The sequence below is a fragment of the Octopus bimaculoides genome, chromosome 28 (genome assembly GCF_046866305.1).
Source record: "Octopus bimaculoides isolate indiv1 chromosome 28, ASM4686630v1, whole genome shotgun sequence".
NCBI lineage: Eukaryota > Metazoa > Mollusca > Cephalopoda > Octopoda > Octopodidae > Octopus > Octopus bimaculoides.
In genome coordinates this window covers 23,227,926-23,255,511 of record NC_142955.1, presented here as the reverse complement: position 1 = coordinate 23,255,511, position 27,586 = coordinate 23,227,926, and the positions used below count along the sequence as shown (strand labels likewise).

At 38.1% G+C, this 27,586-nt stretch overlaps 1 protein-coding gene across 1 annotated transcript; it reads left to right on the top strand.

Annotated features, from left to right (window-relative positions):
• The first annotated feature begins 212 nt into the window (after positions 1–212).
• On the top strand, positions 213–25,795 carry LOC149130764 (uncharacterized). Its single transcript, XM_089344128.1, has 4 exons — positions 213–8,880; positions 10,961–13,530; positions 23,543–23,611; positions 23,691–25,795. Exons 2-4 carry the CDS (start codon positions 11,820–11,822, stop codon positions 24,914–24,916), a joined length of 3,006 nt encoding a protein of 1,001 aa, XP_089200254.1. The 5' UTR covers positions 213–8,880; positions 10,961–11,819; the 3' UTR covers positions 24,917–25,795.
• Positions 25,796–27,586: the final 1,791 nt, after the last annotated feature.

Here is a 27,586-nt window from a genome sequence, read left to right as displayed (position 1 = left end):
GCTAAATTATAGGGACATAACCACACCAGCATTGATTGTCAAGCGACGGTGAGGGGCAAACACACACACACACACAAATATATATATATATATATATATATATATATATATATATATATGATATATAAAAAATGATATATAGTATATATATATATTTATATGATATATAAAAAATATATATAGAGTATGTATGTATATATATATATATATTTATATGATATATAAAAAATATATGCTACTAGATTCCTGATAAAATTCTTATAAAAGATTTTTATCCCATTATAGAATTAATTAAATATATTGCCGAAATATATTCAGTGCTGAATTTTATTCCGCTTTAGACACGTGTACCGAGAGCGACTCAAAAAATTCCCGCTTTTTGCATAGATGCATAGGGATAAACATTATTCTGCTTGCTATGTCGGATACATAAGGTGTTCCTTTGGGTAAGGTGAGGATTTTGTTTATTTTTATATATCTGTACCGTACTATACTGATGAGCGAAAGTTAGATTTTATTCTAGTAATCGTAAAATCGTTCGATTTTTAAAAAGGTTGGGTTTTTTTAAGAGTTGCTTTTCCTCGCATTCGGTAAAAATGTGTTTGTTTATTTTGGAAGTCTAGTGTGTGGCATTATTCTGCCATACACATAAAATGAAAGGTCATTACACCAGGCAGCAAATAGGCTGTCCTCAATGTCGATGACTGCTCTGTTGAAGAATTCATCGTTGAAACTGACGTTCAAGTGAGGCAACAGAAGTTGTTCTTAGTGGTGGTTTTCACAGTAAGTCTTAAGTTTTGAATCGCTATTTACAAACAAACAGTGACAAATGATGAACAGAAAAAAAGTTCACAGTTACTGATGTAAGTAATTTCATAATTTACTGACAGAAGTATCTTCATAAATTTCAATTCAATCTGTACAATTTTGTGTTTTTCTGTTGTTGACGTTTTCTTTCTGGTTCCTTCAATACTGGCGCTTTGCTTCATTGAGTGATAAATATCGTTTTAACTCATACAATACTTTATTTTCCATCAAAATTTCTTATTTACTTTCTGCCCGTCATATTAAGAAACATAATTTCTGTTACCAAGTTATTTTCTTGGGCACATCGTCAATAAGGATGGCATTCACCCACTTCCCGAGAAAGTCAAAGCCATCGTGGATTTTCCACTACCCACATCTCTCCGCAAATTCCGGGAATTTCTTGGCTTGACTTGGTGAATTTCTACTGCAAAATTTTACCCCAGACAGCCCAACCGCTCACAGATTTGTTGTGACAGCGAACAAGCGAAAATAAAAATAAAAAAATGCCCTGAGTGAAGAACAACTTACCTCTTGCTAGCTTGAAAACAACATTATCGAACACTACCATATTGGTGTATCCCAAACCAGGCGCCCCACTCTGTGTACTAGTTGATGCATCCAATTCCGGAGTTATAGGTGTGCTCCAACAACTCACTGACAGTATTTCGTAACGTTGTCGCGGGCTGGATGTAATTGTGCTATACACGGCGATATAATGTAGCATGTAGGTGTAACGCTTGAAGGTTCTCGCGACGGAGAAACCAATAAATATCGAAGAAAGTACACCAAGAAGGAAGAACTATTATTTACATAAATTTATTCGTTAGCCAGATAGGTGGTTAAAAATTCAGTAGCAATTCTAGTGATAGAAACGACTATGTTAGCTCGCTGGTTCGTACTTAATAGTCTGTCAGTAGAGAATGAAAGAGTAACGAATGAATGGTTAAAGGTGGCATCGTCTTGCGGTCGAAAGCTTCTGTTCTTATGTCGAGCTAAGGGCAAAAGGGAGTGTTGTTCTTGGTCATGGCTGACGCAGTAGAACGTGTTGCTCCTTGGTCTGCTGACACAAAAAGTGAAAGAGATAGGAAATTCTCTCTGTTAAATAGACTGTGGTCAGTAATGTAGGTCAAATCCTAAACAAAGGACTGACCTTTCCTTGACCAGCACAAGTCCTAGGGCGTCGAGTGTTTCTTCATCAATTATCCAATTTGAAGAGGATATCCCACACGTTTTGACTAGCAACAAGCTAGTGGGTTTGGTTTCAAATCTCAGGCAGGGTCAAGCTACATCCCTACAACCTCTTTCTTCTCCAAGCGCTTAAATCCCACCGGGACTAAGTACAGTACCTTCGGTTGAGAATCACTGGCAGTGTATCTCATTGTCAAGCATTTTCGACACATGCTGGAAGGTCACGTTTTCTCCACTTATACCGGCCGTAAAACTGCTGGTTTTTGCCTTCAACGCCAAGCCTGATCGTCACTCACTCAGGGAAGTCCGACATCTAGACTTCATGGCACCGTACACGATACACTTTCGCCACATCAAGGGTGCAAACGACTCTGCAGCTGATACCCTGTCACGTTTCGAGCTTAACGCTATCCACCCCACTGCGACCATTGCTGTCTAGCTTGTTGTTGGCCCTCCGTCGCTTACGATGACGAGGGTTCCAGTTGATCCGATCAACGGAACAGCCTGCTCGTGAAATTAACGTGCAAGTGGCTGAGCACTCCACAGACACGTGTACCCTTAACGTAGTTCTCAGGGGATATTCAGCGTGACACAGAGTGTGACAAGACTGACCCCTTTGAATTACAGGCACAACAGAAAGAGGAAGAAAGAGTGAGAGAAAGTTGTGGTGGAAGAGTACAGCAGGGTTCGCCACTAGCCCCTGCCAGAGCCTCGTGGGGCTTTTAGGTGATTTCGCTCAATAAACACTCACAACGCCCGGTCTGGGAACCGAAACCGCGATCCTATGACCACGAGTCCGCTGCCCTAACCACTGGGCCATTGCACCTCCATTGATGTCTAGCAGATTGCAGCTGATCAACAAGATGACGAAGAACTACTACAGCTCCGGAATTCATCATGTCTGAAACTTCAGCAATCAACAATACCCTTTGCTATATTTTGTGCATGTATGGTCGTGAACGTCCATACATGCCGCAGAAACGAAGACATACCGTTTTCTCCGCTTTGCATTCTCTAGCATATCCTGGTCCCCCCACACACGCACACACACACAAAAGCTGATATCAACCCGTTTCGTGTGGCCCAACATCAACAAGGACACCCCTGACTGGGTTAGAACCTGTGTTTCGTGCCAAAAAAGCAAAGGTCCACCGACACATTAAATCTCCCATCGGATCCTTTGCAACTCCAGAGGCATGTGTGTTCAAGTCTTTCCAGTAAGTACAAATTCTTCGCCTATTCGTCTTCTCAAATGAAATGTCCCCAATGTCCACATCAACAAATAAAAATAAATTGCTTTTTCTTATGGTTATGAACAATTGTCACACTTTCAGAACCCGAGTGACTCTGCATCCTCCACATTCCAAGCAAAACAAAACAAAGAACATTTTGTCTGCCCAGTAGCAGGTGGTGCAAGTGCACCCCCTAGAATTTGTGCGGAGTGCAGAACCAAAATTTGCAGCCCCTACTTATTTTTCTCAAGGTTTACAAAACAGTGAATAAAAAAGTGATGTGTACAAAATAGCTTGAGGTTAGGTTCCTTCTAAAAGAACAAATCACAAAAATAAATAACAAGACCTTGTTTGTAAAAAAATTTTGGACCTGGGTTTGCACCCCGTAAGCAAATTTCATTCCCGAGCCAGTGTTTCTATATCGACGAAAAACACTTTTTTTAATGAACTTTGATCAGCTAATTGAACAGACTGAACATTTCACCAAGGAACTTTTTGCGTGAACATTTACATCTTTCTCTCAAATTATATTTTTTGGCATGTACATATGTTTTGCTCTGTTTTAAAAATGTGTTCCTCTCTACAACACACCTGTATGCTTACATACACTTGCGCCACTCGTATTTCCATGTGTGCTATCACTTGTTCTCCACGCCACTGAAAGACAGCTTACCTCTATTAGACCTCCAGTGGGTCACGTAATCAATAGAGTTGCATATCTCTTTCGACACGCCAGCATATCACATTGATGCTTCTGCCTAGGCATAAACATATCGCCTAACATATATTGCCAACATCAACTCTGAACGTTGGTTTTTTGCTTTCCATTTTTGCATCTTTCACTTCCTACATTTCTGATATGTATTTGTAAGGGACGACCGTGCGAACTCAAAAAGGAGAAATGGTGACGAATGGGAAAACAGAGGACTCCTTTTATTTAAACGTGTCACACGGTCGAACACACAATATTATATATATCAATAATGATATACATGATATGTTATGCGACGATAACATAGATGACCAGTAATGAAAGACCACAACCGTATTAGATGAATAACAGAGATATTTATTGTAGCGTTAAAGACGTATGTCTGTGTGTGAGTGTGAATGCGACATATAAGAACATAATCAAAGACAGGCCGTCATACAAAGAAAAGTGTGTATGTAAGTGATACATGTGTGTGTATGTTATTACAGCAGAGAGAAAGAGAGTCAATAACACGTGAGCAATTATACCAGATCTTTAGTACACTATAGGAAAAGTTCTGTATGTGAAAGTGAGTTGGCTGAGCTGATCACTAGTTGTGATGTCGTGGCATCGATGCCGGGCCGTGATTCTTGTTATACAGATGTTCGTCGCTGGCTGAGAATTTCTTGTCTGTTTATTTATCGTGGTGAAGCTGAGTCACCTAACAGAATCGAAGAGAGAGATGTGCCGCGGTAGTTTGGTGTGGTGTACATAGTAAGTCGTGTTGACGCTGGTGGTGTAGAGGCTGCTTGGTAGGTGCTGGTTAGTAGTCGTAGACTCTTGTTGTTGATATAGCGACGGCGGAGGTCATCGTGGCTGGACGAAGCTGTTGAAGTGGTCGCTGGAACTGCTGCTGCTGTCGTGTGGTACACGGAACAGTTCTCAAAGAGAAACTGGACCGAGACAAATTATTGGGTATGAGTTAAAGCTATTTATAACAAACTATGGGCTCCCGATGGCTTCAGAATTTTACTCTATCACGTGACCTTATTAGGGGCCGTGATTGGTCAGTTTGCGTTCTGGCGGGAAAGGTTCGAAGAAGTTGTCGATTCGAATAATAATCAGTCACGTGATGACAAGGAATGGGTTCTCTACTACGCTCGCATTTATTTATATTTAAATGAGAAGATTGTATGTAATGGCGATAGTAGTTTGTATCTAGTGACGATAGGTAGTTTCACTACATATTCATTTGTCTGTAAATGATACTGTATCTGTTTCTCTGCATTACACACAAAATCACACATTCTCAATATCATACGCATCTCTATAGTTCGATCCCTGTCGTTTTGTCACTAGAAATGGGGTAGTGTAATAACTAACACTTTCTTTTTCCGACCAGACATTCGAAACTGAATCGTCTGACCCACCACTGGCCAAACAGGCGCAAAAGAAATTTCTTTGTCCTGTCAAAAAATGATGGACGGATTTCACCTCGACCCCCAACCTGAGTCACTTAAAGTTCAAGTGGACAAGAGGTGACCTACATAAATAGAAATTACTCCTGTGATACGTCTGTCCTTCTAGCTGGGATGAACATCATACAGTCAGACATACGACAGAAGAGGAGACAGCCAGCAAGAGGCAAACCGTCCACCGACAGCAGTTCACTTGTGCCAGTCAAGCAACCAACACAGAACCACATATTCAGCATGAACAATCCAAACAGTCGCAGAACATAAACAGACACCACCGAATGACCAACACACACACACAGACACAAAACATACCCGGTTCTACCTGATTACATCGACACAGTATTTCCCAGCTCGAAGCAAATTGGTAATATCGTGTAACGAATTTTCTAGTGTATACAACACGTAAATGCAAGTGTCGGTTAAATAATTTATTTAGATAAAATATTATAAAATACCGTCTTCCCATCCCTCCTTTACGGAAAAGGCCGATTAGATGTAGACAAAACCATGTGTTCAGTTGATAGTAATTAACATTAAAACGAAAGATAGCCGGTTTTAGTTTCAGGGATATGGAAAAAAGTGAAAAATTAAGAAATTGGAGGTGGGAGTGATAAGGGGGACACAGAATTTCAAAATTCCGGTTTTTGGCAAAAAATCTTTAAACAAAACAATACTTTGCGAGAAAATGGGGAGGGAGCGGGAGGAAGTCTTTTCAAAAATAGTAACTGATAAACAGGAAAAAAAAAACAACCTAACCAACGATTATGGTGGTGTCGTAAAGTAAACGTGCTTCAAATACACTTGTGTATTCATACGAACTTAACTGAGATGAAATATGTCATAAATAACGCTGACAAACAAAATATACACCGCTGGAAGTTGTTGTTGACAAACAACAGCAGTAATTTTCTTCAGCTGAATACACGTCATTGATTGGTTGAAATTACCTAAATACGACAACTTTAACACGAAGTAACTTCTACAATACAAGATTGTCAAAATCTTAAGAGTAAGCCCTGTTCTATGTGACACATTCTACCAGTATCTGAAGTTTCAAAGTGTTGAGATAACAAAAAAAATTAACTGAAAAATGTGTCCTTCAGATGGAATAGATTCCAATATCCGGTTTATTATAGAGATTATGTAACAAATTATACTTTACACTTCTGTATTTAACTATGCGTGTATGTTCCTTGTGTTTGCTTCTGGTGTCTTCTGCCTTTCTGTTAGAAAGGTTTACCTGGGAATTTTAAACTGAAAAAGAGTATGCAACAGATAAGTCGTCTTAATAACATATTTCTGTGTACCAGACCTTTTGTTTGTTACTTTTAGCCTTACGAGTTTTCTGGTAAGGGCTTCATTTGTCTGTTGCATCAGTAGAAATCTACGGATGCACAAACGCACAAAATGGAGTAAATGAATCAAATATGGACGACTTCTTCCAAAACACCCCCGAGTGGGGAGCTGTGCTCAAAAATTACCCCCAAAATTCCTATGTCTCCGGAATCTACATAGTCCGAGGGGTATTTGTAGAGAATTTCATTAAAAATTATTCATTTTCTTGACAAATTGAAGCGGACTCCGGCGAATTTTCCGGAATTCCCCAACCACCCCCTGCTAAAACACTTTCACTCAAAAGATTTAGTATATTCGGAATCTACTTGATAAAGCGCCTATTCATAGAAAAGTTTGTTAAAATATATCCGTTTTGCTGAGAGCTATGATCATCCTAAGTCGAGGGTGGGCAGAAATCTGGGTCAAACATCAGTGTTTGACACCTTATAGTAATCATGTAAAGGGGAAGAAAGAATATAAATACTAACCATTAGAGTTTTTATCATGCAGTGAATGAGAGATGGACAAGAGGATAACTTTGTATATTAAATCATAATGATAGTGGTGGAATTTGATGGTCATCAAACTTTCTCTTTGTGGTTTATGCTTGTCTAGCAGTAGATTTTTTGATCCACCACTGAATTTCATCTGCCAACACACCTTTGGACTAACGAAATTGGTCTATTGATCCCTGTTCTTCCTTGGTGCATACTGCCAGAGGAGCACCTATCTTTACTGTGTCACATAAAACTGGGGTAATAAAGGTCTATACAACCATAAAAGTATCATCATTTTTAAACAAAAATTTGGTGAAAGTACAGCTAATTTCTAACTTCCCTTAGTATCTCTCTAACACATATCGATCTATTTATCTATCTGTCTACCTATCTAGCTAGCTAGGTATGTATTTGTCTGCTTCAGATGATAAGCGACAAGTTGGGCGAATCATTAGAGCGTTGGAAAAAATGTGCTACAGCATATATTCCAGGTCTTTACAGTCTGCATTCAAATCTTGTGATGGTCAACTTTGGCTTTTATTTCACCCCACCATGGAATCTTTCAACTAAAGTACCTGTCCTTCAGATTTACTGGCGTGTTCCTGAATTAGAAACGATAAATAAATAATCAAAACATAGCAGCTGACATGCTTGTAATGGCAGTTAAATCTTACAGAAATAAGTCTTCTGCAACCGAATATGAAAATACCTGAAATAATATCACCAGATACACTGAATGCGTTGAGACAAGTAAACTGTCGTTTCTACTCCTGGCACAAGGCTTGAAATTTGGTGGTGGGGCGGGGGGAATCGGTTACTGTGACCCTGTGCTCACCTCTGAGGAAGTGGTGTTGTACAGAGAAAAGTGTGTGCAAACTGCAACTCTTAAAAGTTTTAGTGGCAATGAAAACGCTTTGAGCATCCTTCTAAGAAACACTTTGTTGCTGTACTTATGGGGTAAGTATTTGGGTATCTGCAAGTGAGAGTACCGAGCTTGTGTTTCACAGTTCGGAAAGGTATCGGATGTGCACAGAGTTAGGAAAGATAGCCGAGCTGACAGACAAAGAAACGAGTTGCTGGAAGTATGGGTGTGTGAAGTTTTAATCTTTTTCTTTATTTGATTTCTTTTTTCATTTGTAAAATATCCGTTTTTAAAAGAAAGTAAAAAATCTGAAAATTGGCTATAATAATGTAAGCCTTCCAGTCTCGTTGCCTTGAAGGTATGATGTGGAGGAAAAAATTGGAGAAAACATGGGTTTAAAAAACAAATAAATAATTAAACCATTTTTAGCCAATAGCGTTGCATAATTTTCTACCTTTAGCCGAGCGGTGTCAACTTTAATGGTGTACCCTGTAAAATTTATAGTTTAGCGTCTCAAATTGTAGTTTTCTAAATAAACAGAAATAGTTAATTTCCTTGTTGGTTTCTAAATAAACAGAAATATTTACTTTTTGTCTCTTCTTTGTAATGTGGTGTTATGAGCTGTGTGTTGGTGGTGGAGAGAGATGAGCCAAACGGAAGTGAAGCCAGACCGGAAAGGTCGGACACACGCGGTCGAAGGCCAGCACGTCGGGCAGTCAGAAGACAGACAGCTTATGAGGAAGACGTGTTTTGATCTAGAGCGATTGTTTACTCCGCCGCGGTTTACGAGGTGAGGTCCAACGTTTCATTCTGTCCTTTTGCTTCTTGTTGTCTTTTTCGTCCATCACACCACATGTATCATTTTGTAAATTTAGTATCTTAATATATTTATTTGCATGCGATCACATTATGCGTATTTCAGTATAATGTAAACCTGTCATATGTTTGTGGGTACTACTAAAGCAGCGCGGATCCGAACGCGCTAGCTAGTCGTGAGTGGTCGATCCTAACCCTAAACACGTATTCATTTGCACACGCGGGTTAGGGATAGGGTTAGGATCGACCACTCAAGACTAGCTAGCGCGACTGCGCATTCGGATCCGCGCTGCTTTAGTAGTACCCATCGGCAGTTCTCAAAATCGACCTCGGCGGAATTGGAACAACGGAATGGTGCTAAGTATTTTGCCCGGTTTCGTAACGATTCTGCCAGCTTGCTACTTTCCCGGTGCGGGATCGAACCCTAGTTACAGACTACAGAAAGTGAAAGAAAATACTCAATACAAACAAAACATGATTGAGTAGAGCCACCTACTGGATCATTCGGGAAATAACTATTTTAAAGGGAAACAACCTCTTCAGACTATTCTTTCCAACGGGCACCTGCTGCGCTGTTTACATTTTGAAATGGTAAGTTTATAAACGTTCAGTTTAATTACTTCATAATGTGTATAAATGATTCAATTATGTGACGTCTCAAGGATACAGAAATATTATAAAAGGTGAAACACATACAACAATGGAAAAAGATATTTCTTCTCCAGACGTTTTACCTTTAGAACAGTGATAGTTCTACAGTTACCTGGGAATTTAAATTGAAATAAAAGTATGCAACAGGTAAGTCGTCTTAATGACATATTTCTGTGTAGCAGACCTGTAGTAATTTTCAGCCTAACGAGTTTTCTGGTAAGGGCTTCATTTATCTGTTTGTTGCGTCAATTTCTATTTCCTTGGAATCAACATAGTCCGAGTTTCATTTAAAAAATAGTCATAACTACAGAGTTGTACCCCCCACCGACTTTGGAAGGTCATAACTTTCAGAAAAATGAATATTTTTTTAATGAAATTTTCTATGCATATATTGTTTATTATTTAGATTCCGAATAAATTCCTTTTAACTGCCAAGAAAATGAATATTATTTCTTGAAATTTTCTATAAATATACCTTGATGCATGTATATTTCGAGCATGTAGAAATTTTGAAGGAAACAACTGCAGGTTATTTTTGAGAAGTGTTCCCCACTCGGTGGTGTTTCAGAGCAAATCGTCCATAATTGTTTCATTTTTCTCTATTATATGCGTATGTGCATCCGTAGATTTGTAACGAAGTAATACGCTGCTTCTGTTCTCTTCTACTTCTCTACTAGAAACGTTTACTTTGGAATTTACTTCTATTGAGAAAAAAAATCGTGTGCATGTTATTTTGAACGTAAGTTTTCTTATGACGGCTTCTCTTTTCTGCTTATTACTTAATTACAAATCTACGGATGCACATACGCACATAATAGAGAAAAATGAAACAATTATGGACGACTTGCTCCGAAACACCACCGAGTGGGGAACACTTCTCAAAAATAACTTGCAGTTGTTTCCTTCAAAATTCCTACATGCTCGAAATGTACATACATCAAGGTATATTTATAGAAAATTTCACGAAAAAATATTCATTTTCCTGGAAGTTAAGAGGAATTTCCGAAAATTGTCCCCCACCCCCATTCCACAACACTTTCACCGAAAAGTTTTGTATATTCGGAATCTACATAATGATAGAAGGGTGGTAGGGGAGAGAAATGAAAGCACACAGATAGATCGCTACATGTGGGTCCTTTCTTTCTTTCTTTTTTTGATAAGATCTATTAATTTTTTTTTATCCTTTTCTACTGGATATATTTCATGATTTTATAGATATTGACACCATACTGTAATCTGGCTTGCAATCATAAGGTAGTGTGTTTGATTGCCGGACATACATGTATAAGATATAGACTTTAAACTATGGTGAGTGATGTAATTATAATAAAGAAAAATTGAAAAGTAAAGTTCACTTGGATTCCTCTATATCTTATACTGTTGTTGTTTCTCTGTTGTTTCAGAATAGCAGAAACTGTGACATGAAAGAATTGCTTACATCAGATTCATCATCAACATTAATTATCTCTTAAAGACTAAAGAAAAACTTTACATGCAACAAATATATAACTCTATGGCAAACTACAGTGAAATATTTCTTCTGAATGGAGATTAATGGCAGCATTTCTCTCCTGTACAGTCTGTAATATGTACAAGATGGATGAAGTTTCATATATGTTTGTGGCATCTTCAGATATTGATGAATATCAGAAACGATGGGAAAAATAGCTGTGAAACGTTTGAAAGAAATAATTGATAAAAAATGAAATCTGAAAAAAAATATATATTGTCCTGAGAGAAGAAAATTATTGAAACAATGGCTAATGTTACAGACTTAAAGAATTGATTTATTATTCTGTTGAAGAGTTGCAAAAAGAGACTGAAAAATCCTCATACCATTGTGGTATCTGTCAAAAATCATTTTCTCTGGAAAGTAACCTCATGAATCACAAATGAATTGATAGAAGTGAGAAACCATATCCCTGTGTTATTGTGGTAAATCATTCTCTAAAAATACTCACTTAGCTGAACACAGACGCATTCATACAGGTGAGAGGCGATATCATTACGGTGTCTTTGGTCAATCATTCTCTAGAAGTTACAATTTCACTACACATAGATATATTCATAGGGCTTAGAAGACATATGACTGTGGTATTTGTGGTAAATCATTTCATCAATCTGATCTTTCAAATAAACACCAACATATTCATACAGGCGAGAAGCCATATCACTGTGGTATTTGTGGTAAATCATTTTGTCAATCTGGTGTCTTAAATCAACACAAACATACTCATACAAGAGAAAAACCATATCAGTGTGATGTCTGTGGTGAATCCTGCTCTAGAAACGATGGTCTCTCTACACAGGCGTATTCATACAGGAGAGAAGAGATATCGCTGTGATATCTGTGGTAAATTATTCACTGCTACTTGCTACTTAACCAGACATATTCGTATTCATACAGGTGAGAAACCATACCAGTGTGATATCTGTGGTAAATCATTTTGTCAAACTAGTGCTTTAAATAAACACAAACATACTCATACAGAAGAAAAACCATATCACTGTGATATCTGTGATAAATCATTCTCTTTAAGTACTTATTTGACTAAACATAAACGCATTCATACTGGTGAGAGGCCGTATCACTGTGATATCTGTGGTAAATCATTCTCTAAATCTGCTCACTTGACTAGACATAAACGTACTCATACAGGAGAAAAACCATATCAGTGCGATATCTGTGGTAATTCATTCTCTACAACTGATGGTCTCACTATGCATAAACGTATTCATACTGGTGAGAAGCCATATCACTGTGACATCTGTGGTAAATCATTCTCTGAATCTGGTCACTTGACTAGACATAAACGTATTCATACTGGTGAGAAGCCATATTACTGTGATATCTCTGGTAAATCATTCTCTAGAAAGGATCATAAATCTACTCATACAGGAGAAAAACCATATCGCTGTGATATTTGTGGTAAATCGTTTTCTACAAATAGTAAATTGGCTAGGCACAAGCGTGCTCACACAGGAGACAAGCCATATCACTGTGATATCTGTGGTAAATTATTCACTAATACCTTCAACTTAACCACACATATTCGTATTCATACAGGAGAGAAGCCATATCACTGTGATATCTGTGGTAAATCATTTGATCAAACTGGTAATTTAAATCATCATAAACGTACTCATACAGGAGAAAAACCGTATCACTGTGATATCTGTGGTAATTCATTCTCTAGAAATGAAAGTCTCACTAGACATAAACGTATTCATACAGGAGAGAAGCCATATCAATGTGACATCTGTGATAAATCATTCTCCACTGGAAGTCAGTTGACTACACACAAATATATTCATACAGGAGAAAAACCGTATCACTGTAATATCTGTGGTAAATCATTTTCTAAAAGTGCTCATTTGACCGAACATAAACGTACTCATACAGGAGAAAAACCATATCAGTGCAGTATCTGTGGTAATTCATTCTCTACAAATGGTGGTGTCACTATACATAAACGCATTCATACTGGTGAAAAGCCATATCACTGTGACATCTGTGGTAAATCATTCTCTCTATCTGGTCACTTGACTACACATAAACGTACTCATACAGGAGAAAAACCGTATCACTGTGATATGTGTGATAAATCATTCTCCACTGGAAGTCACTTGACTACACACAAATATATTCATACAGAAGAAAAGCCATATCACTGTAACATCTGTGGTAAATCATTCTCTGAATCTGGTCACTTGGCTAGACATAAACGTACTCATACAGGAGAGAAGCCATATCACTGTGATATCTGTGGTGAATCATTCTCTGAATCTGGTCACTTGACTAGACATAAACGTACTCATACAGGAGAGAAGCCATATCACTGTGATATCTGTGGTGAATCATTCTCTGAATCTGGTCACTTGACTAAACATAAACGTACTCATACAGGAGAGAAGCCATATCACTGTGATATCTGTGGTAAATCATTCTCTGTAAGTACTTCCTTGAATAAACATAAACACATTCATACAGAGATGCTATATTAGTATGATATCTGTAGTAAATCATTCTCCCACATTATAACTTTACTAAACACAAATATTTTCATACTGGAGAAAGCCCATATAGCAGTGATATCTGTTGTAAGTTTTTGTCTACAACTTGTGCTTTAAGTAAATACAAACAAATTCATACACAAAAGAGGTCATACCAATGTGATATCTATGGTAAATCATTCTTTCATTAAAATTCCTTTGTCACAAAGGTTTTCATAGAAGACAATATATCTGTGATATCTGTGGTAAATCATTCACTTCAAGGTTTAATTTAACTACTCATATATGCGTTTATGTGGGAGAAAAAGCATATCACTGTGACTTCTATGGTATATCATCTTTTCAAACAGACATTTTTCGTACTGACAAATGTATTCAGACAGGAGAAAAGTCACAGCATTTGCATATCTGTGGGAATTTATTCTCTAACAAAAGTGAGTTAGCTCCCCATTTAGCTATTCACTTGGAAGTGTAACTGTATCATTGTCCAAATTCATTACCTCACACAACAATAAACCTCTCAAGACCGTTTTTTATGTTTCACAGTTCCAAAAGGTATCGGATGTGCACAGAGTTAGGAAAGATAGCTGAGCTGACAGACATAGAAACGAGTTGCTGGAAGTGTGGGCGTGTGAATTTTTTTGTGGTTTTGGTTTTTTGATCTAGTTTTTTTTTTCATTTGTAAAATATTCATTTTTAAAAGAAAGTAAAAAATCTGAAAATTGGCTATAATAATGTAAGCCTTCCAGTCTCGTTGTTTTCAAGGTATGATGTGTAGGAAAAAATTGGAGAAAACATGGGTTTAAAAAATTTTTTTTAAATGTATTTTTAGCCAATAGCGTTGCATAATTTTCTACATTTAGCGGAGCAGTGTCAACTTTAATGGTGTACCCTGTAAAATTTATAGTTTAGCGTCTGAGCTGTTCATTGTAGTTTTCTAAATAAACAGAAATATCTACTGTTTCTTTTGTCTCTTCATTGTATTTTTTTTTTCATCATTTTCAAACATTTAGTATCTTAATATATTTGTCTGCATGTGTTCACTTTATGCGTATTTCAGAGATGCAGTTTGGGTTCGTCCCAGGAAAAAGCACCACTGATGCTATATTTCTGGTAAGACAGCTGCAGGAGAAATACCTCGCCAAGGATAAACCTCTGTACCTGGCTTTCGTTGAGATGGAGAAAGCCTTTGACAGGGTCCCCCAATCCCTTATCTGGTGGTCAATGAGGAAACTCTGGATAGAAGAATGGTTAGTGAGAGCTGTGTGAGCCATGTACAGAGACGCTGTCAGTAAGGTGATGTTTGGCAATGAGAACAGTGAAGAATTCTGGTTAGGGGTAGGGGTCCACCATTGTTCTGTCCTCAGCCCCCTCCTGTCCTCCTGGCGATAACAGAGGAATTCAAGACAGGATGCCCCTGGGAGCTCCTCTATGCTGATGACCTTGTGCTAATGGCTGAGTCACTATCAGGGACTAGAATTGAAGGGCCTTAGAGGCAATCTAGCTAAAACCAAAGTCCTAATAAGTAGGAAGGTAGACAAAACACAAACCCCTTCAGGTAGATGGCCTGCTCGATCTGTAGAAACTCTATAAGATGTACCCAGTGTAAGCTATGGACACATAAGAGGTGCAGCAATATCAAAGGCATGTTAACTAGGAAGTTAGTTTTTGTATGTGGCAGATGTTCAGGTGCAATAAACACTGTAAATGTGCAGAAAACAACTTCTGTCTCCTTCCAGGGAAAAAAACTAGATATAGTTGATGGCTTCTGCTATCTGGGTGACCAAGTTAGTAGTGGGGGTGGGTGTGCTGAAGTGTAGCTGCTAGAATAAGAATAGCCTGGGCAAAGTTCAGAGCTCTTACCTCTGCTGGCAACAAAGGGCCTCTCACTCATGGTAAAAGGCAGACTGTATGACGCATGTGTATGAACAGCCATGCTACATAACAGTGAAACATGGGCTGTGACTGCTGAGGACATGCGTAAGCTCGCAAGGAATGAAGCCAGTATGCTCCGATGGATGAGTAATGTCAGTGTGCATACCTGACAGAGTGTAAGTATCTTGAGAGAAAAGTTGAACCTAAGAAGCATCAGCTGTGGTGTGCAAGAGAGACGTATGCGCTGGTATGGTCATGTGGCGAGAATGGATGAGGATAGCTGTTTGAAAAAGTACCACACCCTAGCAGTTGAGTGGACCTGGGATGAGGTGGTGAAGCACGACCTCCAAACATGAGGCCTCACCGAGGCAATGACTTGTGACCGAGACCTTTGGAAATATGTTGTGCGTGAGAAGACCCGGCAAGCCAAGTGAGACCAAAATCCAGGGATGTAGCCAGCCCACTTATGTATAACATTCCTTCATTGGACACTAAACTCCGCTTGCGAAGACCTGCTGAGGCAAGTGAAATCGAAATAAATTGGTAGGAACACTAAACTCGGCTTGCAAAGACCAGTTGGGGCAAACGAAAGTGAAATCGTGATGGTACCTGTACCAGTGGAGCACTGTCCGAGCGTGATTGTTGCCAGAGCAGCTGTCTGGCTTCCATGTCGGTGGCACGTAAATAGTACCAGCGTGATTGTTAGCAACGTCGCCTTCCTGGCACGTGAAAGGCATTTGAGCGAGATCGTTACCAGTGCCAATGGACTGGCTCTTGTGCATATGACACGTAAAATACACCATTTCGTGCGTGGCTATTGCCTGTAAGATATTCAAGCAAGATCGTTGCCAGTTCTGATGGACTGGCTCCCTTGCAGGTGGCACGTAAAATACACCATTTCGAGCATGGCCGTTGCCAGTACCGCCTGACTGGCCTTCGTGCTGGTGGCATGTAAAAGCCCCCATCTACACTCTCGGAGTGGTTGGCGTTAGGAAGGGTATCCAGCTGAAGAAACTCTGCCAAATCAGATTGGAGCCTGGTCCACCAGTCCTGTCAAATCATCCAACCCATGCTAGTATGGAAAGCAGATGTTAAACGACGACGATGATGTTATGTATTTGTGTACATCATTTAATACGTGTGTATATTTGAAGAGGGGGCCTCTATCTCCAAAACTCCAAAGTTGAGTAACGTGTTCATGCTTCGATTTGTAAACTACAATAAGGTTAACACTGGTCAACAAAGAATTCGTCCTGTTGAAAAAAATGCCTGCATCTTATATGTTTTTGCGAGCAGAATTCAAAAACAATGTCACATTATCTGTATCACCCATAGTTTCTCTCTTCCACGATATCCCTACTTCTAGTTTAAATTTTTATGAACAGAATTAACCTAGTGAGATCATAAATCCAGCAATCTGAGTCAATGAGTCCCAAAAATATATGAACTGAAAAATATGTAATATACTAAAACACAGAAAAATTGAAACAAAACACGCTGGTTAAAAAAATCTCATGATGTGATGCATCAAGTGTGAAAATGCAACATAGACAACAGTGAACTACAACACAGCGTGCAGTTGTCATGGTAACAACCTCTAATGCCATTCTGTCTTTTGATTGGCTAAAATTACCCAAATTTCCCAACTTTAATTTCAAATAACATCTGATTCTTTAATTTACAAGATTAAGTAATTGGTTGATCGTAATCAAAATTCAGAGTTGCATCGATACACCAAACCTCAAAGCAATCTGAGTAAAATTAAAGGGGGCTGATTTTGCAAACGAAGAAGACTAGATCCTTTTTTTTTTGTCAGAAGATATAGAACCGCAAATATCTATGCGAGACCTTGTAGCAACAAACCTGGCAAGAAGAAACTATGATACACATGAAAGATAATATGCAAGGCGAGAAGGTAGAATGGCACGTCACAAATACATGCATACATGGGAATTAGTCATCATGATGGAATGAATGTGGCATTAAATTTGAATGTAATTCTGTTGCGAACAATGTTTTTATGCGAAGAAATAAGGTTTGCAGGGCAGAAATTATTGTTAACAAGGATATCAAAAGTAAACAACAAACGAAATAAGGAATGACAAACACGATTAGAAGGAGTGTTTTGTGCTTGTTACCTGAAACTAAAGGAAAAACAATAATAGCATGCTAAGAAAGAGTTGCTGAGAGACTATAAGTATATATATATATATATAACTGAAATTGCATGTGGATATGTGGAGGAAGGCAAGTTCTGAAGTTCAGGATGAGACACAAAACTTTGGGGGTGACTATTCAATTTTCGTCAATTGCAGGCTTCCGTAGTTTGTAATGTAGTTATGCGTCTTGTCGGCAAAGATTTTTTTTTGTTTTTTAGTAAAAGGGAAGTAACTCTTCAATTTTTCTGAAAGTAATTTGGGATGTAACACGTCAATTTGTCTGAAAATTACAAGTTACTTTCAAAGTATTGTTAGGGTCTTTGGACTGAGATTCTTAATGTATACAGATTTCTGAGATGTATACACAAGTTTTAGGGATTATTTACAAATATTTCAGGGGTGGAGTGAAAAATGCAATGTTCTTCTGTTCTAGTGGTTGTTGCTAAAAGCAGGGCTGTGAGACAAGATGAGGAACAGACAAATGAAGAGAAGAGTAGCAAAGCTACCAGAGCAGTACAGCTTCCTCACTTTAGACGAGTTGCATGACTATTTTCAATTGGGAAGGATCATGAGGAATCTCAAAGAAAGAGATGAAAATATTTGTGATGGAGTCTGAGACCTAGCCTTCAAGGTACAAGAATGAAATGGGACAGTTGGAAGTTGAAAGAGCGTATGAGGGGTGAGGGATGTTCTTAAAGATGTACATGTTTATATGTTATATATGAAAATACAATTCACTTTCGACAAAAATTGCAGCTGACCACGATGCACCTCGCTGAACAACCATAATTGCATTATTGCAAGTCTACAGCCCAATATGCTGCACTCAAAATCTCTACAACAACAGTGATTCCGAACAGGGGCCACAAACCCCACAGGTGAAAACTGGGTAAATTTTGGTGGTGCGTGGGATCCAATTTTTTTTTTTCTTTCATGTGAGACATATATTGCCAACATCAACTCTGAATGTTGATTTTTTGCTTTGCATTTTTCCATTTCTTTCTCTTCCTATATTTGATATGTATTCATTTGTCTGTAAATGATACTGTATCCGTTTCTCTGCATTACACACAAAATCACACATTCTCAATATCATACGCATCTGTATAGTTCGATCTTTGTCGTTTTGTCACTAGAAACGGGGTAGAGTAATAACTAACACTTTCTTTTTCCGACCAGATATTCGAAACCGAATCTAAGGATTCTCGCTCGTCTGACCCACCACTGGCCAAACAGGCGCGAAAGAAATTTCTTTGTCCTGTCAAAAAATGATGGATGGATTTCACTTCGACCCCCCGACCTGAGCTGTGTCACTTAAAGTTCAAGTGGACAAGAGGTGACCTACATAAATAGAAATTACTCCTGTGATACGTCTGTCCTTCTAGCTGGGATGAACATCATACAGTCAGACATACGACAGAAGAAGAGACAGCCAGCAAGAGGCAAACCGTCCACCGACAGCAGTTCACTTGTGCCAGTCAAGCAACCAACACAGAACCACGTATTCAGCATGTACGATCCAACACAGTAGTAGTCGCAGAATATAAACAGACACCACCGAATGACCAACACACAGACACAAAACATACCCAGTTCTACCTGATAACATCGTCACAGGATTTCCCAAGTTTATTCTATTATTTCCCAGCTCGAAGCAAGTTGGTAATATCGTGTAACGAATTTTCTAGTGTCGGTTAAATACTTTATTTCAACCACAATCCGATGCTTTCCCATTGATGTCGTCCACATGCCTATTTCACCTCCGACCTCAACAACATCTTAGGCGACGCATCTCGCTACACTACTTTCGTATCCATCGCCAGTTCTCAAAATCGACCTCGGCGGAATTTGAACTAACAACGTAAACACCAACGGAATGGTGCTAAGCATTTTGCCCGGCTTCGTAATGATTCTGCCAGCTTGCCGCTTTCCCTGTGCGGGATCGAACCCTAGTCACAGACTACAGAAAGTGAAAGAAAATACTCAATACAAACAAAACATGATGGAGTAGAGCCACCTACTGGATCATTCGGGAAATAACCTTGTTAAAGGGAAACAACCTCTTCAGACTATTCTTTCCAACGGGCACCTGCTGCGCTGTTTACGTTTTGAAATGGTAAGTTTATAAACGTTCAGTTTAATTACTTCATAATGTGTATAAATGATTGAATTATGTGACTTCTCGAGGATACAGTAATATTATAAAAGATATTTCCTTCTCCAGACGTTTTACCTAGAGAACAATAATAGTTCTACACTTTGAAATATTGATCTATTCTTTTTAGAAATCTAAGGATCACTTTTGTGTGCTATGTAAAGTAAATTGGGTTAATGTTGATAGTATTGCCCGGAAACGAAATCGGGAAAAAAAATGTTGCAACTGGTGTGATAAAAAGGGTTTAGGAAACGAATATGAAAACAAAAATTCCGGGAAAGCAACGGAGGTGGGGAGAGGCCTTCGGAAAATTCACAAGATCCGATGTTTTTCGCTTATAACTTTTTGGAAAAAGTGTTCCTTTTAGAAATACTTTTCAAACGGTATAGATTACGGGCATTCCTTCGATATAATTGGACAACTTTTGACAGCTCAGTTTGCATATCTTCGATATAACTAGACATTCTTGTCCGTGTCAGTGTGTGTGCCTTCTTGTTCTTGTCTATGTCTGTCTGCTTCATGTGTGTAAAATCCGCAAACTTCCAGGCAGAAAACAGAATCGAAGTTTATGCATCGCAAATATAAGGAAACGAAACATACACGGACAAGAATAAGCAGGTACACACACCTCATTAGCTTTCTTCTCCACACATTTCAGCAAATGTCAAGGAAATACCCGAAGTCAAATTTTGTCGAGTTATGTCTGAGGAATGCCCCCCAGAAAATTCATAAGATTCGTGTTTTCTACTCGTAACTCTGAGCAAAATATTTTAGCAGAAAGTGGGTTATACATCTTTAGATTGTATACCTGACTTTCTACTATAAAATTAAAGAAATTGACGGAACGCTGAACTCCAGACTAAACAACTTAAACAACATTTATTTACTTGGTAAAACATACAAATCTTTAGTTATACATCTTTAGAGGTGAGAATAACGAGCTGTCGAGTATAAGACCGAAAGATGTAGGGACAGCTTTTAAACACACGTCCATGCTCAATCGCTGGCCAGCGAGAAAGAATGTATTGAGCGGGAAACGCTTGCTTTATTAATTCTACGCATGCGCAGGCGTTACTACAATATAATCCTTTTGAAATCATAAATTAGGCTTTTCCTCAGGAACTTGGATGCTAAACATTTCGGAAAGACTTCCTCCCGTCCCCAGTCCCCCATTTTCTCGCAAATTATTGTTTCCTTTTTTTTTTCTTTTTTTTGCCAAAGACCCACGTGTTCAGATATGGAGATTCCAGAAAATTGCCAAAAATCGGAATTTTCTAATTCCCCCCCTCCACCACCAATTCTTCATTTTTCGGTTTTTTCCGTAAACTTACCCCTAAAGCCTTGGCCTTAACCCTAACCGTAACCCTAAAACCCTAGCCCGAAGTAGAAATATTTTTGGAAATTTTTTTTCAGAATCATGTAGGGTTTTCGAGCGAGATCGTTGCCAGTGCCCCTGGACTGGCTCTTGTGCGGGTGGCACATAAAAGACACCATTTCGAGCGTGGCCGTTTTCGTGCGGGTGACACGTAAAAGCACCCACTACATTCTCTGAGTGGTTGGCGTTAGGAAGGGCATCCAGCTGTAGAAACTCTACCAAATCAGATTGGAGCCTGGTGTTGCCATCCGGTTTCACCAGTCCTCAGTGAAATCGTCCAACCCATGCTAGCATGGAAAGCGGACGTTAAATGATGATGATGATGATAGTCTCCGTATTTTTCCGAATGTTTTGAAAAAAACAGAAATTTTTTCTGAGAAAGGTTTAAAATTAAGAATTTGAGGGTGGGGTTCAAAATGCCGATTTTTGTTGACTTTTTTGCAGATTCCTACTCTCCGGCACCGAAAACGGGGTTTGTGTAGTAAAAAAATAATAAGTGGGGTATTGGGGGGGGAGGGTGCAATAGGAAGTCTTGCCAACATGGAAAATCTCTTTGATGCATTTGGGTCCTTCCTACTAATATATAAATATATTTATATATAAAATGACCCAAACCATTCAAAAGGGATGTTTAGCATCCAAGTTCCTGAGGGAAATCCTAATTTGTGATTTCAATAGGATTATATTTTCCTCCAAAGTTACGAGGGTGAAACTCAGATCTTGTGAATTTTCCGAAGGCCTCTCCCCACCCCCACCCCCCGCTGCTTTCCTGGCATTATTGTTTTTATATTCGTTTCCTACACCTCTCTGTACACCCGTTGCATTATTTTTTTTTTTTTTAATTTCGTTTTGTAAATTGCTTACATTTGCTGTAAGATGAGAGCAGAGTGGCTTCCTTGATTTTTATATTGTGAAATCGGTATAATAATTTCTGTCATGTCCGTCTCTGTAAGAAAACTTCCAGTTTGGTTTGCAATTAAGACCATTTCTCGCACATCCCGTAGTTGGTTCTTTTCCTTCTCAGTATCCGTTTCAACTCTAGGCAAAAGGCCCGTAATTTTGGGGAATGGGCCAGTTGATTAGATCGACTCCAGTACGCAACTGGTATTTAATTCGTCGAACCCGAAAGGATGAAAGACAAAGTCAACCTCAACAGAATTTGAACTCAGTGCGTAAACACAGATGTAATACTGCTAAGCACTTCAACCGGCGTACTAATGTGTCTGCCAGCCAACACAGCAGCAGTGTTATTTGTTTCAAATACACACCACATAATTTGCCCATTTCTCATTCCTTAATGTAATCATGTAAAGGGTAAGAAAGAAAAATAATTCATTTGGCCACCACAAATATGAAGATGTATACCTTCTGTGTTGTATTTACAATGAGTACCATGATGTAGGTTCTGAAGTAGGACTTGTTTCCTCCTTTACTAAGAAATCAAAATCATTCAGATGTAGAATGTATTTCAATTGTGTACGTACAGTGAATGGCTCAATGGTTAGAGCATCTGGCTTGCAACCATAAGGTAGTGTGTTTGATTCCTGGACATACATGTATAAGATATAGGCTTTAAACTATGGTGTGTGATGTAACTATAATAAAGAAAAATTGAAAAGTAAAGTTCACTTGGATTCCTCTATATCTTATACTGTTGTTTCTCTGTTGTTTCAGAATAGCGGAAACTGTGACATGAAAGAATTGCTTACATCAGATTCATCATCAACATTAATTATCTCTTAAAGACTAAAGAAAAACGTTACATGCAACAAATGTATAACTCTATGGTAAACTACAGTGAAATATTTCTTCTGAATGGAGATCAATGGCAGCATTTCTCTCCTGTACAGTCTGTAATATGTACAAGATGGATGAAGTTTCAAATATGTTTGTGGCATCTTCAGATATTGGTGAAAATCAGAATTCATGGGAAAAATAGCTGTGAAACATTTGAAAGAAATAATTGATAAAAAATGAAATATGAAAAATATATATTGTTCTGAGAGAAGAAAACTATTGAAACAATGGCTAATGTTACAGACTTAAAGGATTGATACATTATTTTGTTGAAGAGATGCAAAAAGAGACTGAAAAATCCTCATACCATTGTGGTATCTGTCAAAAATCATTTTCTCTGGAAAGTAACCTCATGAATCACAAATGAATCGATAGAAGTGAGAAACCATATCCCTGTGTTATTGTGGTAAATCATTCTCTAAAAATACTCACTTAGCTGAACACAGACGCATTCATACAGGTGAGAGGCGATATCATTACGGTGTCTTTGGTCAATCATTCTCTAGAAGTTACAATTTCACTACACATAGATATATTCATAGGGCTTAGAAGACATATGACTGTGGTATTTGTGGTAAATCATTTCATCAATCTGATCTTTCAAATAAACACCAACATATTCATACAGGCGAGAAGCCATATCACTGTGGTATTTGTGGTAAATCATTTTGTCAATCTGGTGTCTTAAATCAACACAAACATACTCATACAAGAGAAAAACCATATCAGTGTGATGTCTGTGGTGAATCCTGCTCTAGAAACGATGGTCTCCCTACACAGGCGTATTCATACAGGAGAGAAGAGATATCGCTGTGATATCTGTGGTAAATTATTCACTGCTACTTGCTACTTAACCAGACATATTCGTATTCATACAGGTGAGAAACCATACCAGTGTGATATCTGTGGTAAATCATTTTGTCAAACTAGTGCTTTAAATAAACACAAACATACTCATACAGAAGAAAAACCATATCACTGTGATATCTGTGATAAATCATTCTCTTTAAGTACTTATTTGACTAAACATAAACGCATTCATACTGGTGAGAGGCCGTATCACTGTGATATCTGTGGTAAATCATTCTCTAAATCTGCTCACTTGACTAGACATAAACGTACTCATACAGGAGAAAAACCATATCAGTGCGATATCTGTGGTAATTCATTCTCTACAACTGATGGTCTCACTATGCATAAACGTATTCATACTGGTGAGAAGCCATATCACTGTGACATCTGTGGTAAATCATTCTCTGGATCTGGTCCCTTGACTAGACATAAACGTACTCATACAGGAGAGAAACCTTATCACTGTGATATCTGTGGTGAATCATTCTCTAGAAAGGAAGGTATCTCTACACACAGACATATTCATACAGGAGAAAAACCATATCGCTGTGATATCTGTGGTAAATCGTCCTCTACATTTGGTCAATCGACTAAGCACAGATGTATTCATACAGGAGAGATACCATATCACTGTAATATCTGTGGTAAACTATTCACTACCACCCGCAACTTAACCAGACATATTCGTATTCATACAGGTGAGAAGCCATACCAGTGTGATATCTGTGGTAAATCATTTTGTCAAAATGGTCAATTAAGTCAACACAAACGTGCTCATACAGGAGAGAAGCCATATCACTGTGATATCTGTGGTAAATCATTCTCTTTAAGTACTTATTTGACTAAACATAATCGCATTCATACTGGTGAAAAGCCATATCACTGTGATATCTGTGGTAAATCATTCTCTGCATCTGGTCCCTTGACTACACATAAACGTACTCATACGGGAGAGAAGCCATATCACTGTGATATCTGTGGTAAATCATTCTCTGAATCTGGTCACTTGACTAGACATAAACGTACTCATACAGGAGAGAAGCCATATCACTGTGATATCTGTGGTAAATCATTCTCTTTAAGTACTTCCTTGAATAAACATAAACACATTCATATAGAGATGCTATATTAGTATGATATCTGTAGTAAATCATTCTCCCACTTTATAACTTTACTAAACACAAATGTATTCACGCTGGAGAAAGCCCATATAGCAGTGATATCTGTTGTAAATTTTTGTCTACAACTTGTGCTTTAGGTAGATGCAAACAAATTCATACACAAAAGAGGTCATACCAATGTGATATATGTGGTAAATCTTTCATTCAAATTCCTTAGATAGTCACAAACGTTTTCATAAAAAACAACAATATATCTGATATCTGTAGTAAATCATTCACTTCAAGGTTTAATTTAACTACTCATATATGCGTTTATGCGGGAGAAAAAGCATATCACTGTGACCTCTATGGTATATCATCTTTTCAAACAAACATTTTTCGTACTCACAAATGTATTCAGACAGGAGAAAAGTCACAGCATTTGCATATCTGTGGGAATTTATTCTCTAACAAAAGTGAGTTAGCTCTCCATTTAGCTATTCACTTGGAAGTGTAACTGTATTATTGTCCAAGTTCATTACCTCACACAACAATAAACATCTCAAGACCGTTTTTTATTTGCTGAAGCAAAACTTACCCTCAAGTTTACCTAATAAGTAATCTCATTTTGTTTCCCCATTTTGAAATGATCTTTTTAAAGCTAAATGCTTTTCCTTATTCCATCCGTTTAATCACCTTTTACATTACATAGGCAAGGCATGCCATACATGTGCTGTAAAACCAAGATACACTTTTTGTCAACGTTCATTCTATGATAACTTATATAATCATCAATGTATTCACAAAGGAAAGAAAATATAATGCTATTTTACATATAACTACTACTATGTCGACATAAATGTGTCACTTATTGCTGTAATATTTCTAATAAACATCATTTATTCACTGTTTGTATGTCTTTCATTATGCCTCCCCTACACCTGTTCCTGCAAATTATCCAAAATCATGTCACTTTTGTTGTCCTTCTCCTGTATTATCATTGTACTGTTTTGAATTCTCACTCACTTCCTATTCCACCTCTCCCTCTCTGTGACCTTACAGATTATATCATTACAGGTTGCCTACTTTCCATCTGTTCACCCTTTCGCTATCCCTCTACCCTATTCATTCTTGTACTTTGAACGCCCACTTCATCACCACCATTTTCATCTCTTTCTATGAAATCCACGAGATTCCTCATGATCCTTCCTGCCTCTTCACACTTCACAACAGTCATGAAGCTCCTCTAAAGTGAGAGACCTGTTCTGCTCTCACAGCTTTTCTCCTCCTCTCTCTCTCTGTCTCTTTCTCAGTTTATCCTTCGGTTTGTCTGTCTTGCTTCTCTCTCCTATTTCTCAATCTCTCTGTCTTCTCAATCATTTATTCTCTTGACTGTGTGGCCTATAATCTTTACTTTTTGCATCATTTCTCTCTCTTAAATTCTCCTTCTGTCAGTCTTACATGTAGAACATCTAATCAATTCTTGTGTTGATCAATAAAGCATAGGATTCACAGATTTGGCATTATTTTATATAAATACTAACCATTAGAGTTTTTATCAGGCAGTTAATGAGAGATGGACAAGAGGATAACTTTGTATATTAAATCATAATGATAGTGGTGGAATTTGATGCTCATCAAACTTTCTCTTTGTGATTTATGCTTGTCTAGCAGTAGATTTTTTGATCCACCACTGAATTTCATCTGCCAACACACCCTTTGGACTAACGAAATTGGTCTATTGATCCCTGTTCTTCCTTGGTGCATACTGCCAGAGGAGCACCTATCTTTACTGTGTCACATAAAACTGGGGTAATAAAGGTCTATACAACCATAAAAGTATCATCATTTTTAAACAAAAATTTGGTGAAAGTACAGCTAATTTCTAACTTCCCTTAGTATCTCTCTAACACATATCGATCTATTTATCTATCTGTCTACCTATCTAGCTAGCTAGGTATGTATTTGTCTGCTTCAGATGATAAGAGACAAGTTGGCCGAATCATTAGAGCGTTGGAAAAAATGTGCTACAGCATATATTCCAGGTCTTTACGGTCTGCATTCAAATCTTGTGATGGTCAACTTTGGCTTTTATTTCACCCCACCATGGAATCTTTCAACTAAAGTACCTGTCCTTCAGATTTACTGGCGTGTTCCTGAATTAGAAACGATAAATAAATAATCAAAACATAGCAGCTGACATGCTTGTAATGGCAGTTAAATCTTACAGAAATAAGTCTTCTGCAACCGAATATGAAAATACCTGAAATAATATCACCAGATACACTGAATGCGTTGAGACAAGTAAACTGTCGTTTCTACTCCTGGCACAAGGCTTGAAATTTGGTGGTGGGGCGGGGGGAATCGGTTACTTTGACCCTGTGCTCACCTCTGAGGAAGTGGTGTTGTACAGAGGAAAGTGTGTGCAAACTGCAACTCTTAAAAGTTTTAGTGGCAATGAAAACGCTTTGAGCATCCTTCTAAGAAACACTTTGTTGCTGTACTTATGGGGTAAGTATTTGGGTATCTGCAAGTGAGAGTACCGAGCTTGTGTTTCACAGTTCGAAAAGGTATCGGATGTGCACAGAGTTAGGAAAGATAGCCGAGCTGACAGACAAAGAAACGAGTTGCTGGAAGTATGGGTGTGTGAAGTTTTAATCTTTTTCTTTATTTGATTTCTTTTTTCATTTGTAAAATATCCG